This window comes from Pelecanus crispus, chromosome 1 (assembly GCF_030463565.1).
Source record: "Pelecanus crispus isolate bPelCri1 chromosome 1, bPelCri1.pri, whole genome shotgun sequence".
NCBI lineage: Eukaryota > Metazoa > Chordata > Aves > Pelecaniformes > Pelecanidae > Pelecanus > Pelecanus crispus.
This window is the reverse complement of record NC_134643.1, coordinates 32,949,753-32,966,075: the sequence shown is the minus strand read 5'-3', so window position 1 is coordinate 32,966,075 and position 16,323 is coordinate 32,949,753. Positions and strand designations below refer to the sequence as shown.

General features: G+C 38.7%; 1 protein-coding gene across 3 annotated transcripts in view; it reads right to left on the bottom strand.

The window, feature by feature from the left end:
• Positions 1–8,042: 8,042 nt before the first annotated feature.
• The window catches only part of PNPLA8 (patatin like domain 8, phospholipase A2), a 40,202-nt gene continuing 31,921 nt past the window's right edge, over positions 8,043–16,323 (bottom strand). For 2 of the 3 annotated variants that reach the window (XM_075710562.1, XM_075710570.1), the window contains exons 9-10: positions 11,019–11,214; positions 8,043–8,881 (exon numbers count right to left, since the gene is read on the bottom strand). In XM_075710562.1, the coding sequence (XP_075566677.1) occupies positions 8,607–8,881; positions 11,019–11,214 (471 nt within the window). In that variant the 3' untranslated portion in view covers positions 8,043–8,606. Of the gene's footprint in view, positions 8,882–11,018; positions 11,215–12,835; positions 14,109–16,323 lie in introns of those variants that run through there. The other variant, XM_075710584.1, reaches the window with a different exon arrangement.

Below are 16,323 nucleotides of genomic sequence, written 5' to 3'. Positions count from 1 at the left end.
TCTCCAGAAGGAAAGAGAAGTATCTTTTTCTGTGTGGTTTGATTTTGTAAAGGCCTGACTGGTCAGAGTGACTACTAATACGAAGTGGCTACAACTCTAATGTGAAGGAAGAGAATATCTGCTGCATAACCGATTGCTGCCTGCGTAGGGCTGCCGCAGTCTCCCATGCCAGCAGGGGCCATTTGCAGAGTGACCGAGTGACTGTGCAGCAGACACTGCATGGAGTGATGCTGCTTTCTGGGTGTGCCCCAGTGACAGTACCTTCCAGCCAACTCATAACAGTTGCTGACAAAAGACGGTAGCCAGCCCTCAGTTTTGACCTAACACATGCTGGATGTGTTTGGTTCTGGAAACGAGTCTCTTTTTTAATAGTATTTGTTTTAATATGAGATGCCTGCTGTAAATGAATTGGTTTGAAAAGAGATTACATTTACCTGAGATGCTGCATTATGCCGAGCCCTGCATAATAGATGAGAAAAAGCTTTCCTTTTCTCAAAGACAGTCTGAAGTGAATGCACTCTACAGGCCAGACATAAAATACATAGGAACAGCATCATGCTGAAAATATTTTGTCTTCTTTTTTTCTTTACTATCTCTAATATATACAACCATTTTTATATATATATATATATATGAACTCACGCAATAAACAGCTGTCTAGAGCACACTTGCTTCCTGACATCTCATCTAAGCTTTCCTTACTGATCTGTAGCTCTTCCCAAGGATTTATGATATGACATTTCTAGTACAAATTATTTAAAACTCAGTCTGCTATAGAAATATTATTATTTCCTCCTGAATTCATACCCAGTTTTGTCTAAGTATTGTTCAGAGCTGCTTGGTGATGGTTTTAAATCTAATATTTAGCAAGAAATAAAGCAGCTAGAATGGACACAATGCTTGAGTTTTGAAGTTATGGCATGCTTATTATGTCTTAGTAGACTCTGTAAAGTAATGCTTTGAAGTCAGACTTAGTAGTGCCAATGGTTTTGTCCTTTGACTCCACATTTTAAGCAGTACCTGAGATACCTGCCTTTCCTTGTCAGAGGATAGAAATACTCCCTACTGGGCTTTTAAACTCTCAAATATTTCTGCTTTTTTTCTCCACAATATATGTCTTGTCATTTATTGTTAGAAGCGTTCCATGACAGCCTGACTTGCCTGCCTGAAAACATATTCAAATGAGATGTACAAAAGGACGGGACAGGTCCCTATTTCTGATTTTTACAGAGCAGCCAGTGAGGAAGCGTGGAACAGCAGTTTTGCCGAAATTATGCCCAGAAGTGGACACAGACCAGGTTTTTTAGAAATTACTTCTGGGAGTTTACTATCAAAATTTTGAGACACTCTGGAAGACTGTTTCCCTATAACACTAACTGTGATGATTATTATCTCATTCAACCATAAAAAAAATGGTGTGAGGACAAAAAGCTGTTCCTTTTCCAGTTTACAAGGCTTTGAAAATGAAAAAAACAAAGCTTTTAAATGCTAAAATCATAAGTTTGCTGAACTCAGCATTACACTTTAATGGTCTTAGTAATCTGTCCAGGTTGTCTCTGTGGTTTTACATGAAAATACCATATTACAGCTTCTTCCTAAAAGATACAAGATTTCAAAATGCTACTGTGTATTTTTTATGCTATTGCAACTATATGGTAAAGTAGCCATTGACTATATTGTTATGAGAAACCGATAAATTAAATGAAATCGTAAATAAAAAGCAAAATTGCATTGCTACTAAATATTAAGCATGCATTACCAGGGATATAAGTACTGGAGTGTTTCAGTACTTGTTTCATTTTTATATTTTGCTGAAAATCGCTAATGGTTCCCCCTTACTGAAGTCTGCCAATTTTATTAAAATAAATAATAGAATTGTCTGTGTTAAATCTTGAAGAAAGAACAATTAAAAGAAATGGTTTTGTTATGTAAGTAGCTGCAAACAGTGAAGGACATCAGCAAAGTATTGAACCAGGTGGCACACTGGAATTAACTGGTACGTACTGGGAGCATACGTGACTGCAGGTATGGAAATGAGGAGGCTGAGCAGAGAACAGGGGAACCATGGGGCAGCACCCCTTGAGTTCACACCTCAGTGATGTGGGGCTGGAGCAAGGGAAGAGCCTACTCATCTTGTTCCTACAGAGGCGGAGGAAGAGGGATGCTTACTCTTCCTGTAAATGACTATGATTACACTAAGAATATACCTTACTTCTAGCACTGAACTGTCCCTCAAATGGAACCATTCTTCAAGGTCGGAAAATTTGACTCACTTTTTAGGCAACAGTGGGAAAGAAAAAAAGTGGTTTTGCCTTCTTGCCTTATGTTGTTGAGTGTAAAAGACTACAGGTTTGTACCACAGATATGCCTGGGAGTGCAGTCCTTGGGCAGAAACAGGAAGCCTCAGCACAGCCTCTCCTGCAAAAGATTATGTCTGTATTTAATACTTGTGATCTCGAGAACAGAAAAGCAGTACTATTTGTTGACCCAGCAGCATATAAGTATTTTAATCTCTGATGAAAAATTAATGATGCCAATGAGTAGTAAGCACACACCAGATTTTTTCCTTCACCTGTCATGTGTCTTGTATTACTTCAGCCTCTGTCAGCTCCCTTTACCAGCTAGGCAAGGAAAGCAAAATAAATTAAATGCTCCGTAAGTGATGGATCAAAGACAAGACATAATCCTTATCTATCAGGCCTAATGAGAAGGAGCTGTGAGAAGCTTCCGTAAGCCTATGGATTCTGTTATATATAAGGGGTTAACGAGCTCTTGCGTGCCGCATAGGTTAGGAGGGATTCAGATGGCCATGGAGACTGTAGCTGTTCTCATAGTGCATTATAGAGCCCCATTCATGAGCTCATTTTCTAAACTTACACTAAACCACGTTCTTTTGCTCTGTTACTTCTCTGTATAGCTTTCTGTAATCTTGCTCCTTTTTACTTTCCGGCTAAATTTATTTCTGGTCAGTTTGAGCACCTTTGGTTTTATGCAAGCGTCGTCCTTTAGCTTACTATCTTTTCCTTCTTGAAGTGTTTTTAAACAGCAGCATGTACCCTTCTTCCAGCCCTTGTTTTGTTAGATGAAACAAACCATGGTCTCTCAAATCTTCCCTTTGGCAGCCCTTCTTTGCATCTGTTTTAGTCTGAATATCTCTTTCTCTAATAGCAGTGACCAAACCTATAATTATATTCAACTGCTGCTGCCTGCGCCTTGTGCAATAGAATCAGTATCTTCATATTGCTGCTGGAACGGACACTGACAGGAAATATCCTAAAATCAGTGATCACACTTCAACACTTAAAACTTTTTTTTTCTTTCCTTTGGTAATGAAACCTCCTTCAAGTAAGATCTCCTGCATAGATAATTAAAAATTAAGAGATGACCTAGAGGCTTTTTCTCTTTCTGACTTTGCAAAAAGGGAGATTATTTTATGTCTATACCTTTTAATTTCCTGGTCTGGACTCTTTCTTCCTGCCTTTCAAAATCAGAGCAAGGACATTATGTCAATTGGGTCTGGCTGAGATGGAGTTAATTTTCCCTATAGCACCCCTAATAGCGCTGTGCTTTGTATTGGAAGCTAGAAAGGTGTTGATAACACAACAGTGTTTTGGCTACTGCTGAGCAGTGCTCACACAGCATCAAGGCTGTCTCTCTGTCTCTCCTACACTCCATGCCGTGCCCCCCCCAATAGGCTGGGGGTGGGCAAGATCTTGGGAGGGGACAGAGCCAGGACAGCTGACCCCAACCGACCAAAGGGATGTTCCATACCATATGACGGTGGCTCAGCAATAAAAGCTAAGAGAAAGGTGGTGGTGGTGGTGGGGCATTCATTTTTACAACTTTTGTCTGCCAGAGCAAGCGCTACACGTACTGAAGCCCTACTTCCCAGGAAGTGTCTGGACATCGCCTGCTGATGGGAAGCAGAGAATAAATCTTTTATTTACCTTTGCTTCCACGTGTGGCCTTTGCTTTTGCTTTATTAAACTGCCTTTATCTTGACCCATGAGCTTTTTTCCATCTTGTTTTCTCCCCCTGCTGTCCTGCAGAGGAGGGGAGTGATAGAGCAGCTTGGTGGGCACCTGGTGTCCAGCCAAGGTCAACCCACCACAATCACTTTCTAAACTAAAGCACGAACTTCCTGATTTTCCTTCTGGGATGCAAACCTGGCACATTTCAAATGGGAACACTCATCTAGGCAGATAAACCTTGTTGTCTTCTCTGACTTCCTGAGTAACCTGGAATGGTTATCTACTATTTTCTTGTGATTTCTTATTCTAGATTCAAAATTCAGATTGATATCTCATAATTTCACGTTTGTTCACATTTTCCTGGCCAAGGAATTCCCTGGTGCATTGACACACATCCTTATTTTTATAGGTGTGACTGCTGAGTCAGTTTCAGTTTGTTAACTGGATAACCGCACAGCCTTCCCAAGGGCACTTCTTCAAAGCAGAATTCCTTTAAAGTGATGTTCTGCATTAGATAGTTCCTTCTCCCATTGTTAATTTTACATTTTCATTCTTTCAGAGGCACATTTTTCATTTTGCCCTATTTTATTCTCAAATTCATGCTGCACTGAAATCCTATTGTTCAAATGTTCAACCCATCTTAGATTCACCTGCAAAGAGAATTATCATGTTCTTCAATCCATCCAAAAGATTAGTTAAAATATGCTAGTATTTGACCCAGCACTAATCCCCCTGCTCCCTATCAGTAAACCCCCTTAATTTAAAATTCTTTTTCCTTATTTAGCCAGTCCCAATTCCTCTACAGTTCTCCTTAGTCCATTTTCTTCTATTAAAGTATCATGTGGGATTCCACATCTAACACTTCGATACGCTTCCCGAAAATAGTTTTACTTTATACACAGTGCTGTAGGAACACATCCACGATAGCTGGGATTCCTTGTAAACCGCTAACTTTTTTTTTTTGAAGTAACTAAAACTAATTACAGCTAGAGTGATAAAACTGTTAGGCCCGCACGCACATTTTAAAGTGGTTTAGAGGGGAGAGCAAACTCCTCATTAGTGCCTGATAGACAGTCAGCACTTGCAACACTAAGGATCAGAGTGCCGTTTGAAAGGATGCAACACATGCGTCTTGTGAATTTATACACACAGTAGCCTAAACCACTCTGAATTAATTACTCTATAGCTCAACTCAATTCCATCTGTACTTTTAACAGCCACGCCTAAGAAAAAAACATTGTTGCAGCAATAAAGAAGAGGAAAAAAGCTGAATGAAGGTAAGATAGTAGCTTCCAGCAACAACAGTGTAATCAAAAATCCGGATCTTGCCCTGACTGAAATAAACTCCTCCTTCCCTCTCCTCAAGACAGCAATATGTAAAAAATTACCTATATGTTTAAACTGAATCAGAATCTTTTCATAGAATGAACCGATTTAAATACAGCCTTTTCTTCTTGATCTTTACGTGTAGCCTTGACCTCATCAGTTTAAGAGTTGTGATTTTTTTACCCTCTGTAGTCAGAAGAGCAAACCAGTGTTTCATGAGATTTACCTAGTGTTGTCACTATCACTTACCTTTACATGTATGTGCTCTCTTGCCTAAATATTATTGATGCAACTCCGAACCAGACTTCCTTTAGTGCAAACCAAAGATTAAAATCAAGCTTTACAGAGGTCTAACATGAAGCCCATGCACCTCTTGTGTCCTAGTTTGTGGGCTGAAGCAACACACACTGGGATTTTGCAGAGAGAAAGCAACCAGCTGCGAGTACCATTTTGCAAGCATCCTTTTGAAGGCAGAACAGTCCTTGCCTTCACTCCTGTGAGCTGATTAAATGCAGTTATGCATATCCACTTGGAAAGGCCACCTCAAGTAACATGGAGACAATGCAGATGTCTTTACAAGTATATTGTAATTTCTTAAATATGGGATCTGAGAAGTCAGCCAAATAGCTGCACTCATCAGCCTAGAATATGTTTAATGTAGTCTTCTGGAAGGTGGATTAGAAAAGCCAAGGCTCTATACAAAATGACTGGTTTTTCAACAGAGCTATAGTGGAAACTTTGTAGGCAGCTCATGAAGAACTAGAAAAAACTCTGATATTTAGATAAAGCTAATTTGAGATATTCTGTACTAATTCAAAAGACGGGTAGCTTTCCTGGTTTACATTCTCTAATCAGCTCCTTGTATAATGTTAAATTTATGCATGAGAAAAGTAGAGTACTTGGAGAACTTCTCAATGAAGAAAAATTCTTGTATTATAGGAAACAGAAACCACATTCCACCTGCAAAGCCTAGTTCAGTATATGCACTTGCCCCGCAGTCCGAACATTAGTAACTTACAGGTTTTATTTGTATAAAAATTAAGTGGAAATGTTATCACTTTGTTCACTACAGGCAAGCATTGTCTTAAATAAATGCTTATCCCAAAAAGCTATGACTGGAAACTTACAAATTCAGAATGATGCCTTTGACAGCCTTATGGGTGATACCATGACTTTGCTCTTTGCCATGGGAAGAAGTAGCGGATTTATGTATACTGTTACGTGAGACTATCCTATATTGTCTATTTTGACTTAGGATGCTGGCAACACAGCTTAACTCTGTATAAGGTGCCTTGATCAGAATAATGTTGATGGTTTTTTATGTGCTTAAATTATCTCACACCAATGGGAAAGGCTTGATCTCGTTACTCTTTTACTCAGTTCTTAATAATTGGAATGAAGGGAAGTCGTAAAAAGTACAGTTGCACTAAGATCACAAAAATTTCCTTTTCAGTATTTTTATTGCCCTATTCATAGAACTACTTTTGGTGTTCATAGTTAAAAAAAAAAGGGGGGGGGGTGGGGGGTGAACAACATATCCTCTTTCACTCCTTACCTTTAAATTGCTGTAGCTTGTTAACTTTTCATTCTGTTTCTCCTCTTTTCCCTTCTTCACATACTGCATAACAAAGGCTTCTTTAGTCCTTATGCACCTAGAATTTGTTTGCATTGGGAACAATTTAAAAACGTGAAGGCTACAGCTTATGCACTAATGACACTTACTAGCTCCATTGGCAAAAACAAGCCAGAGAACTAAGGGAGCACCAGGAAAGTATGGATATGAGTAAGATAACACAGGTAAAAATTAAAAATATGTCAGATTAAAAAAAGAACAACCCAAATCAAATGTTTTCTTGTACAGTCACGGAATACTATATAGCACCTCCTCAGATCATGAAGGATCTCAGCTGTCTTCCTCAAAGTTCCTTTCCTAAAGGCAGCCTATTAACATTTTCAATGTTTTAAGACAAGTACAGAAGGTGACTATCAAAGTAAATGTTATTTTTAGTAGATAATGCAATGGCAGGTGATTAGTCCCAAAATGCAAAGTGATAAACGCAGTTTTTTTGGTGAAACTGGACATTTTATCTACTGCATAAAACATACATTTAATCTAGTCAGTACTTTCATGTACTGTAGCTGTCTGCTAAGAGGCAAAAACTCACCTGGAAACCTGTCACGCAATCTTATTAATGGGTACCTGCCCAACACATGACAGCAGCTGTGTCTAACTCAAATTTCACTGCAGTCATACTGTTTTGAAGAACTCATGTGTACCTTCTTGTGTTAAAAAGGTTGTTTCATTGACATACTGTATCGATAGCTTACCACACCACCCTTCTTGACATAAGCAGAAGGAATGAGCAGTAACATCATAGCAAGCTCTAAATGTTAACTTTACAATTCTAAGGTAATTTCAAGAGGATGCATATATGGAAGTTAGAAGACAAAAGGAAATGCATAATGTATTATTTCATGTATCAACTGCTAATTTTCTTCTTGACTAGAGACACCTGAAGTTTGGCATCCAAAGCTGAAGCTTCGATTGTAAGCTCCTCACTCACACGAACTATTTCAAGTTTTTACTTCCCTTTTATCCGGTGACAGGTATAGCTCCTCAAGTGAAGTTTTGGGGCTTGGGATTATTTTCAAAGAATGCATCAACCAATCTGAAGTTATCCCGATAAAAACAATAAGCAGCAAGTCCTAAAAATATCAGTTAATTTCGATAATTTAATATGCCATTTATAGTCATCCAAACATCTTATTACTCAATACCGTTATGTACAAAAACCACTGAAAATAAAAAAAAAGAATTTAAATGTTATCTTTCAAATGTAAAAGTGCAATTAACACAGGCAAAGTTTTTGTAATAATGTTACATTTCTATTAAATTCACTGGCTGCATAAGAGCCTAACAGGTATATTGCCTACACTGAAGTGAATGAGGATTTTATTTTTTTTTAATTTTGAATATGCCTGGTAGTTGATAAAGTTTTACGGCCACCATAATTATGGTACATACATCCAAAAATGCATAGCACAATTCTTTTCATAATTTTCAGTTTTACTGACTTTAAGAAACAAGTAGAGCAACAGTAAGATCTGTAAAGTTCAAAAAATAATTAACACCATAAAACCTTGTATCAAGTAAGTGTGCACAAACCAGCCATCCTCAATTGCTTTCTCCAGAATTCTGATAGCTTTCCAAAGATGTCATTTACCTCCAAATAAACATTCTTCCTTTACAGTACTGAATGGATTTTCTGGAACAAGATTTACATTTATGATCTCTCATGCATTACATATTCACAATTTGGAAAGAAATGGAAGGCCTTCATACATGTCAGCCTTCAATCTTATCCAGTCCTGAAGTCTCTGCAAAGTTGTTTTTTCTTGTGTTAATATCTTTGCAGCTTTTCTCAGTTTTTCTTCATTTCGTTCTAAATAACGAATTCCATCTGTCTGCAGCTGATTGAGTTTCTCTTTACGACTTTCATCCAGAGGTATGTCTTCATTCATAAGAGGGTTAAATCTGAAATAAGCATCTGGAGGTAACAGTGCATCCAGCATGGTGTGAACTTCTGTATTGAAAACAAATGAAGGAAACAGTTGTATTTACACGAGACAGACAAATAGTCCTGCAGTCTTTGAACAAGTGCTCTGGACTGACACGGTAAGTGTAAATATGTGCTGCTTTGCTCAGTAAACGTTTTTCCACCATTGCCTTATCAAAAAGCCCTTCTCATTAGAAGAAGGTTTGCAAATGACCCCGTAGCTCTGTTTACTCTGGAAAAGCTTCATCTTTTATTCTAAAACAACATCACTGGTATGACAATTAAGAAGGCTTTGCAGCTATCCAGATTTTTCATTACATGTACATTCCATTCCTTTACAAGTGAGAGTGCATTTGGAAGAGCAGGAAAGTAACTTACAGATCCCCATTCAGGATACCTGCGATTTGTTACACTCAGTACTAATGGAAGTAGGTATTACGAAAACGACAGCTACATATTCTTCTCTAATCTCAAAGACTGCAGTAAAAAAAAAAAAAAGTAGGTTTAAAGCTTTCTTTTGTTTGTAACTAGTTTATTTTTTATATAGTACTACAAATTTTGGGTTTGACTTTAACATTCATTTAATTTAAAATGTTCAAGTTAAATTACAACGGTCCAGTTAACTAGTACAATAATAAACTGGCTATGTAATGTATTTGTACGTTCCTCTCTTCCTCCTCTCTTTTATAACCTGTTGTCTCCTTCCTTTTAGATGTCTCTTCTCTTTGTTGCCTTCCTTAAAATTCTATTTCCATGACTTACTTCATCTTTCGTTCTCTTTTATTTCCATCTTCTTTGCATTCTTACCACACTCCTCCATTCTTTTAAACATCTACTGTCATATAAAAATTTCAAAGTAGAAAAAATATCATGGGTAAGACTACAGCAAAAGACTCTTATTAACCTGAAATCTTCTCTGCTTGGTCCCTCCTCCAGTAAATTACTCAACCATGTCTCTGTTCTTGTCTCACCACATCCAGTCTTTCTTGCCCTATTTAATACTCTCCCCTTTTTCCTTCATAATTTAACTTCCCATTTGCTCAAATCTACTCTCCCCTCTTTCCATTTCCTCTCCTTTGTCTCCACAATGGACTTTACTTTCCTCCCTTTCCCCATCAAATTTCTTGCCTGATTTTTCAGCTGCAATGAAACTTTTTCTTCCATTGATAGAAAGTGGACAGCACATCTCTCCTTTCCACAATTCCCACTGCCTTTCCATGATTGTGCAAAAAATGAAGGTGGCCCAAAATCTGGCTTTTTCTTACTAATGACACTCAGTTGACAGAGATCATGCAGTAAGGGAGTATTTCCCTATTACTAGACTGTAAAGAGTATTTCTTGTTCCCTAGCTTTTTACAGTATCATCTTCCTTTGTAAGGGGGGGGAAGCATCTGCATATCAATACTTCCTGTTTATAAAAACAAAACAGATGTAAACTGCTAGTGACAGCGTTCCAGTGTACTCCCATCCTAGGAACAGTTTATTTTGGAAAACACATGCTTGGCTCCTTCTGACAGCAATGGAAGTCATGACCATTGGCAGACAGTCCTTGGAAAAGTGCATGTATGAAAACACATATAGAAAAGAACAGAACTAAAATAATTTTTCTGAAGCTGTTTAAACCAATCAATGTTCTGTATTAACTATTAAGCGTTTCTGTTTATGGGAAAAACAAACCAAATATAACAAAATATGATTTTTCTATTGAAAGGGATTCCTGAATTCCTTCAGGCTTTTAGCCTGAAGCACAAGTAAAAACATATCACTTTGTACAAATCCTGTTGGATTATCATTGTCATTCTGATAAATTTTAAGGTATCTTTTATCTTTAGTATACCTATGTCATCAACCTCATATTAACAGTTGAGAACTCATAAACTTAAAGAGCTTAGCAACATCGTAGTGAAGATGAACATTCACGGAGATAAGGCTAAGAAACACATTCGTATTATCATCTCCAGAAAACCTGTAATACTGGTACTAAAACACCAACTACACATTAATGAGTTACGAAGAGACGTGTTTCAAGTAGTTTCAATGGGGCGGGTAGAGAGAAGAAGGGGAAAGACAAAAGGTTGCAGATTGGTCTCTGAACCAGAACTGCAATTCTAAGAAACAAAGAACTGAAAACAGTCACAATACAAATGTATCTTAAGACACCAACCTTCTGTATCAGTTGCGCTGCTGATAACATTTGTGAGTTTGGCTTTCAAACTGGTGTATGTGACATTGGTCCTTCCCTCACTTTCATATCGACCGGTGCCCAGCGATATTAGACACTGCAATGGAACATTTGGCCAAAGACACTTGCACTCATGAACTGCCAGTGCAGAAGGATTATTTAGCAGCAGACCTCCATCCTGTAAATGAAAAATAAATACAAATGTTAGTACTATACATAACATATGGTCATAAAAGAAACTGCAACTGTAAACTAAACTAGCATAGCACTCATATACAAAATCAATTAAATCAAACAAGCATTAATTTCCATCTTTAGTGCAACTGTTCTGTTTGTGCTATGCAGCAGCTGTGTAGGTAGGCTTCCTGGGCTTATGGATACTGTCAGAGCAACTCCTGGGTCTGTGGTCAGTTCTGCTTTTGTGAGTATTGTATAGAAGAGGTAGGCTGAAAGAGCAGCATTCACTGGAACTGTAAGAAAATCCAAATCACTACCTGGAGATTCTAAAATTAAAAAAAAAAAAAAAAAATAAAATCACAAGAGCTAAGCTTGGCCAAAGCCACTTTATAAGTACAATCATTACATAGGATGCTATAGCCTGGATTTAAGACTTGGAAAATCACAGAATCGTTTAGGTTGGAAGGAACCTATTGAGCTCAGCTGGTCCAATCCCCCTGCTCAAGCAGGGTCAGCTGGAGCATGCTGCCCAAGGCCATGTCCAGTCAGGTTTTGAGTATCTCCACAAATGGAGACTCCAAAACCGCTCTGGGCAACCTGTTCCAATGTTTGACCACCTTCACAGTAAAAAATTTTCTTGTGTTCAGATGGAATTTCATGTGTTTTGTGCCACTGTCTTTTGTCCTGTCAGTGGGAACTACTGGGAGGAGTACGGCTCCCTCATCTTCATTCCCTCCCATCCTTTATTCGTACACATTGATAAGGTCCCCCGAGCCTTCTCTTCTCTAGGCTGAACGGTCCCAGCTCTCTCAGTCTCTCCTTATGTGAGAGACACTCCAGTCCCTTAATCACCTTTGTGGCCGTGCACTGAACTCTCTCCAGTATGCTCATGTCTCTCTTGCACTGGGGAACTGGACACGGTACTCCAAATGTGGCCTGAGCAGTGCAGAGAGGAAGGATCATCTCCCTTGACCTGCTGGCAACACTGTTCTTAATACAGCCCAGGATGCTGTTGGCCTTTTTTGCCACAAGGGTGCATGGCTGCCTCGTGTTCAGCTTGTTGCCCACCAGGACCCCAAAGGTCATCTCTGCCAAGCTGCTTTGCAACCAGTGAGTCCCCAGCGTGTGTTGGCACACGGGGTTATTCCTCCCCAGAAGCAGGACTCTGCCTTTCCCCTTGTTGAACTTCATGAGAATTCTCCAGCCTGCTGAGGTCCCTCTGAGTGGTGGCCCAACCATCTGGTGTACCAGCCATTCCTCCCAGCTTTGTACCATCTGTGAACTTCCTGCAGGTGCTCTCTGTCCCATCATCCAGGTCATTAATGAAGATGTTAAATAGTACTGGCCTCAGCATTGACCCCTGGGGTACACCGCTAGTGACTTGCTTCCAACCGGACTTTGTGACACTGATCCCAATCCTCTGGGCCTGGTCATTCAGCTAGTTTGCAATCCACCTCACTGTCTACTTATCTAACCCACACTTTGTCAGCTTGTCTATGATGTTCTGGGAGGTAAGTGTCAAAGGCTTTCCTAAAGTTGAGGTAAACAACATCCACGCTTTCCACTTGTCCACCAAGCTAGTCACCTCATTGCAGAAGGCTACCAGGTTGGTCAATCAGCAGTTCCCCTTTGTAAATCCATGCTGACTACTCATGATCACCTTCTTGTCCTTCAGGACTTTGGAAATCCTTTCCAGGAGGATTTCCTCCATCACCTCCCAAGGCACTGGGCCGAGGCCAACTACCCTGTAGTTCCCCAGAGCTTTCTTCTTGTCCTTCCTGAAGACAGGAATGATATTTGTTCTCCCAATCACCATGATCATTTAAAGATAATCAAGAGTCACCTCATAACAGCATCAGCCAGCTCCATCAGCACTCACGGGTGCAACCCATCAGGCCCTATGAACATATGTATGTCCAGTTTGTTTAACTGCTCCCTAACCTTGTTCTCCTCCACCAAAGGTAGTCCTCCTTGCACCAGACCTTCCCTCTAGCTTCAGGGGTCTGGGATTCCTGAAATCCGTTTTTACTGGTAGAGACTGAGACAAAGGCAGCATTAAGCATCTTGCCCTTTTCCATGTCATTTGTCACCAGCTCCCCTGCCCCATTCAGCAGTGGGCCCACGTTTTCCCTAGTCTTCCTTTTGCTGTTTATGTACTTGCAGAATCTTTTGTTGTAGCCCTTCACATTCCTCTCCAGATTGAACTCCAGGCTGGATTTTGCTTTCATAACCCCACTTCTGTAAGACTGGACAGGAGCTCTGTACTCCTCCTGGGTCACCTGCCCCTGCTTCCACCTTTTGTACACTTGCTTTTTATGTCTGAGTTCAGCTAGGACCTCCTTGCTCATCCATGCCTGCCACCTTTGCTTGATTTCCTTCTTGTTGGGATGGTCCTTTCTTGAGCTTGGAGGAAGTGATCACTGAGTATCAGCCAGCTCTCCTGGACCCCTCCTCTCTTCCAGGCCATAGTGCATGGGATTCTTCCAAGCAGAGCTCTGAAGAGGATGAAGTCTGCTCTCCTGAAATCCAGGGCTGTAGTCCTGCTTTCCTCCCTGCTCCCTTCTCTTAGGATCTTAAACTCCATCATGTCATGGTTGCTGTGGCCAAAGCTTTCTTTAACTTGCATGCCCCGATCAGTTCTTTACTCTTCATAAGCATCAGGTCCAGCAAAGCACCTTTCCTTAGTGGCTCCTTCATCAACTGTGCCAGGAAGTTGTCACTAATGCACCTGACAAATCTCCTAGGTTGCTTGAGCTCTTCTGTATTGTTCTTTCATGAGGTATCAGGATGACTCAGGTCCCCCCTGAGGACCAGGCCCTGGGAATGTGAGACTTTAAGTTGTCCGAAGATCAGAATTCAGCCCAAGGCAAAGGAACAAAGGCTACTCTTGTAAGTCTGGAAGTGAGGAGAGACATCTTTTGCTAGCAACATGTCAAAAGCATAGGTGATGAGGCTGCGATAAAATACTTTAGGACTAGTAAGAATCAGTATGACTGACAGTAAGTCTGAGAAGCATTCAGACAAGGAGATTTTGATCCAGCAAATCTCAAAAAGCATGTTCAGCACTTCTTGGAATTAAAATGATCTTCACTCCAACTAAGATTACTTTGGACCTTGAATTCAATAGGACTTTCTATATTGGGAATGCCTTAAAAAAAGCAGTTATAAAGGCAAAACTTAAGCTGAAAACATTATCAATAGCAGAGACAAAGATCTTTATAGCCATTCAAAATCTATACAAAGAAAACATGTAAAATATAAAAGAAACAGAATATTGACTACAATAAGCATTATGCAAAAGCTCCCTATATCCCATACCTGACCATGACATTACAAGATTAAAAAAAACCAAACCAAACCAAACCAACAACCAAAGGAACTCTGCTCAGGAATAGCTTAGAATAAAAAATGTTTTGGAGTTGATAAACATTTTACAGAAACTTCTTTTGACTACAGCTGTGCTAGATAAGTAAGTAAAAACAGGATTACTGAGCTGAGTTTGAGGGTTTTTTTTTAATTAAGCTTTCTTTTCAACTTACAAAAAGCTCTTTGAACTCCTTCTGGATACTGTCCGATTTGCTCAAAACACTGCTAAAATGAATGGTCTCTTCAGTGCCTATTATCCTTTGCTTATGTTTAAATTAGCTTCTGCACAGAAAACTAAATACAAGGATGTTTTTGTCCTTGATATAATTCCCCATGAATCTTAATCTAAAATCTTAATAGTTATCTTTGTGGTGCTTACTTTTTTCTCTAAATCCTAGATTAAAAACATGCTTACCAAATAACTTCCACTGATCTTGTTAATATAATTTAATTAGACATGATTGCTTCACCATGGGAAAATTAGCATTATCAAAAGCTGGGGGGTATATAATACTAGAATACTACAATATTTTTGTAATATTGACAAATAAAGGATCAAAGCAAGGTAAAGTACACATACCTACACATACCAAATGTGTACTGTGATGATAACTAACAGCCTTGTGCAACGATTTCCATATTTAAACATTCTCCAATTTAGGTTTAGTGAAATGATAGTAAATATCCATTCCTAATAATTTTCAGTTTAGACACCTTTAATATAACTTCTAGTATTTATATAGATACATGTCACTTTTGGAAAGTTAGAATTGGATTCAGTAAGGAAGCCAACTGATTTTTTTCTTCCCCTCCAAACAGATTATGGTTGATAATGAACATATCCCGATCAATGTTATGCTTCCAGTCAGCGTACTCTGTCAAACAACAATGTTCATCATATTGCTCTTTTGCTTACAATGATCAACTACTGAAGCAGTAAATAATGTTATTAGTTAGATCAGACTATTAAGGGCTCAATGAAGGAAATACTGCAATAATTTAATTCTGCAGCTCCAGAAACCTTAGAGCTCATTACGTCAAAGGCTGAAATTCTTGTGGAAAAATACTTCACAAATTTTAAAATTAGTTGCAATGATATCACAAATATGTGAATTCTAAGAAAACTGTAAGCAAATTTTCCAGTTCTAAGATTAAAAAATAGAAACTAACCTGATCCTGAATAATTCCTCTGTCTTCGTAAAACTGGACAAAAAGTCCTTCCCAAGAAATATATTAAGCTAGCAATTCAGAAATATGAAAGCCAGATCTAAATTTTTAAAAAACTAATTTTAAGAAATCATGACATATCTTTCCTCATGCTCGTCCCTGAGACACTGGAATACAATTCCAAGTGATTGACTCTGCAGTTTTGTACTGAGATACAAGAATCTTCACTGATCCTTGCTCTGAATTCCTATGTATTTAGTCTGTCAATTTGTTTTGGAGAACTGCTAAATTTCGTATCTTAATTTTTTTTTTTCCGATTCTGTTGAAGTTATTCTATAGTTATATAATACTATAAAAACTAATTTAAATTATAACTTACCAATTAAAATATTTTTACTGTAAGCACTCAGCTTTTAAAAGATGTTTATAAAAATACATTAACCAAAACACAATATAACCAAAAGACTGAATGATTGCTACTAGCATGTCATGTCTTGGTGACTAACACAATAGCTTCCTCTTCCATAAGTTTCTATGAGCTTTCTTGCCACTTTAAAGTTTCATGCAGTTAAACAAC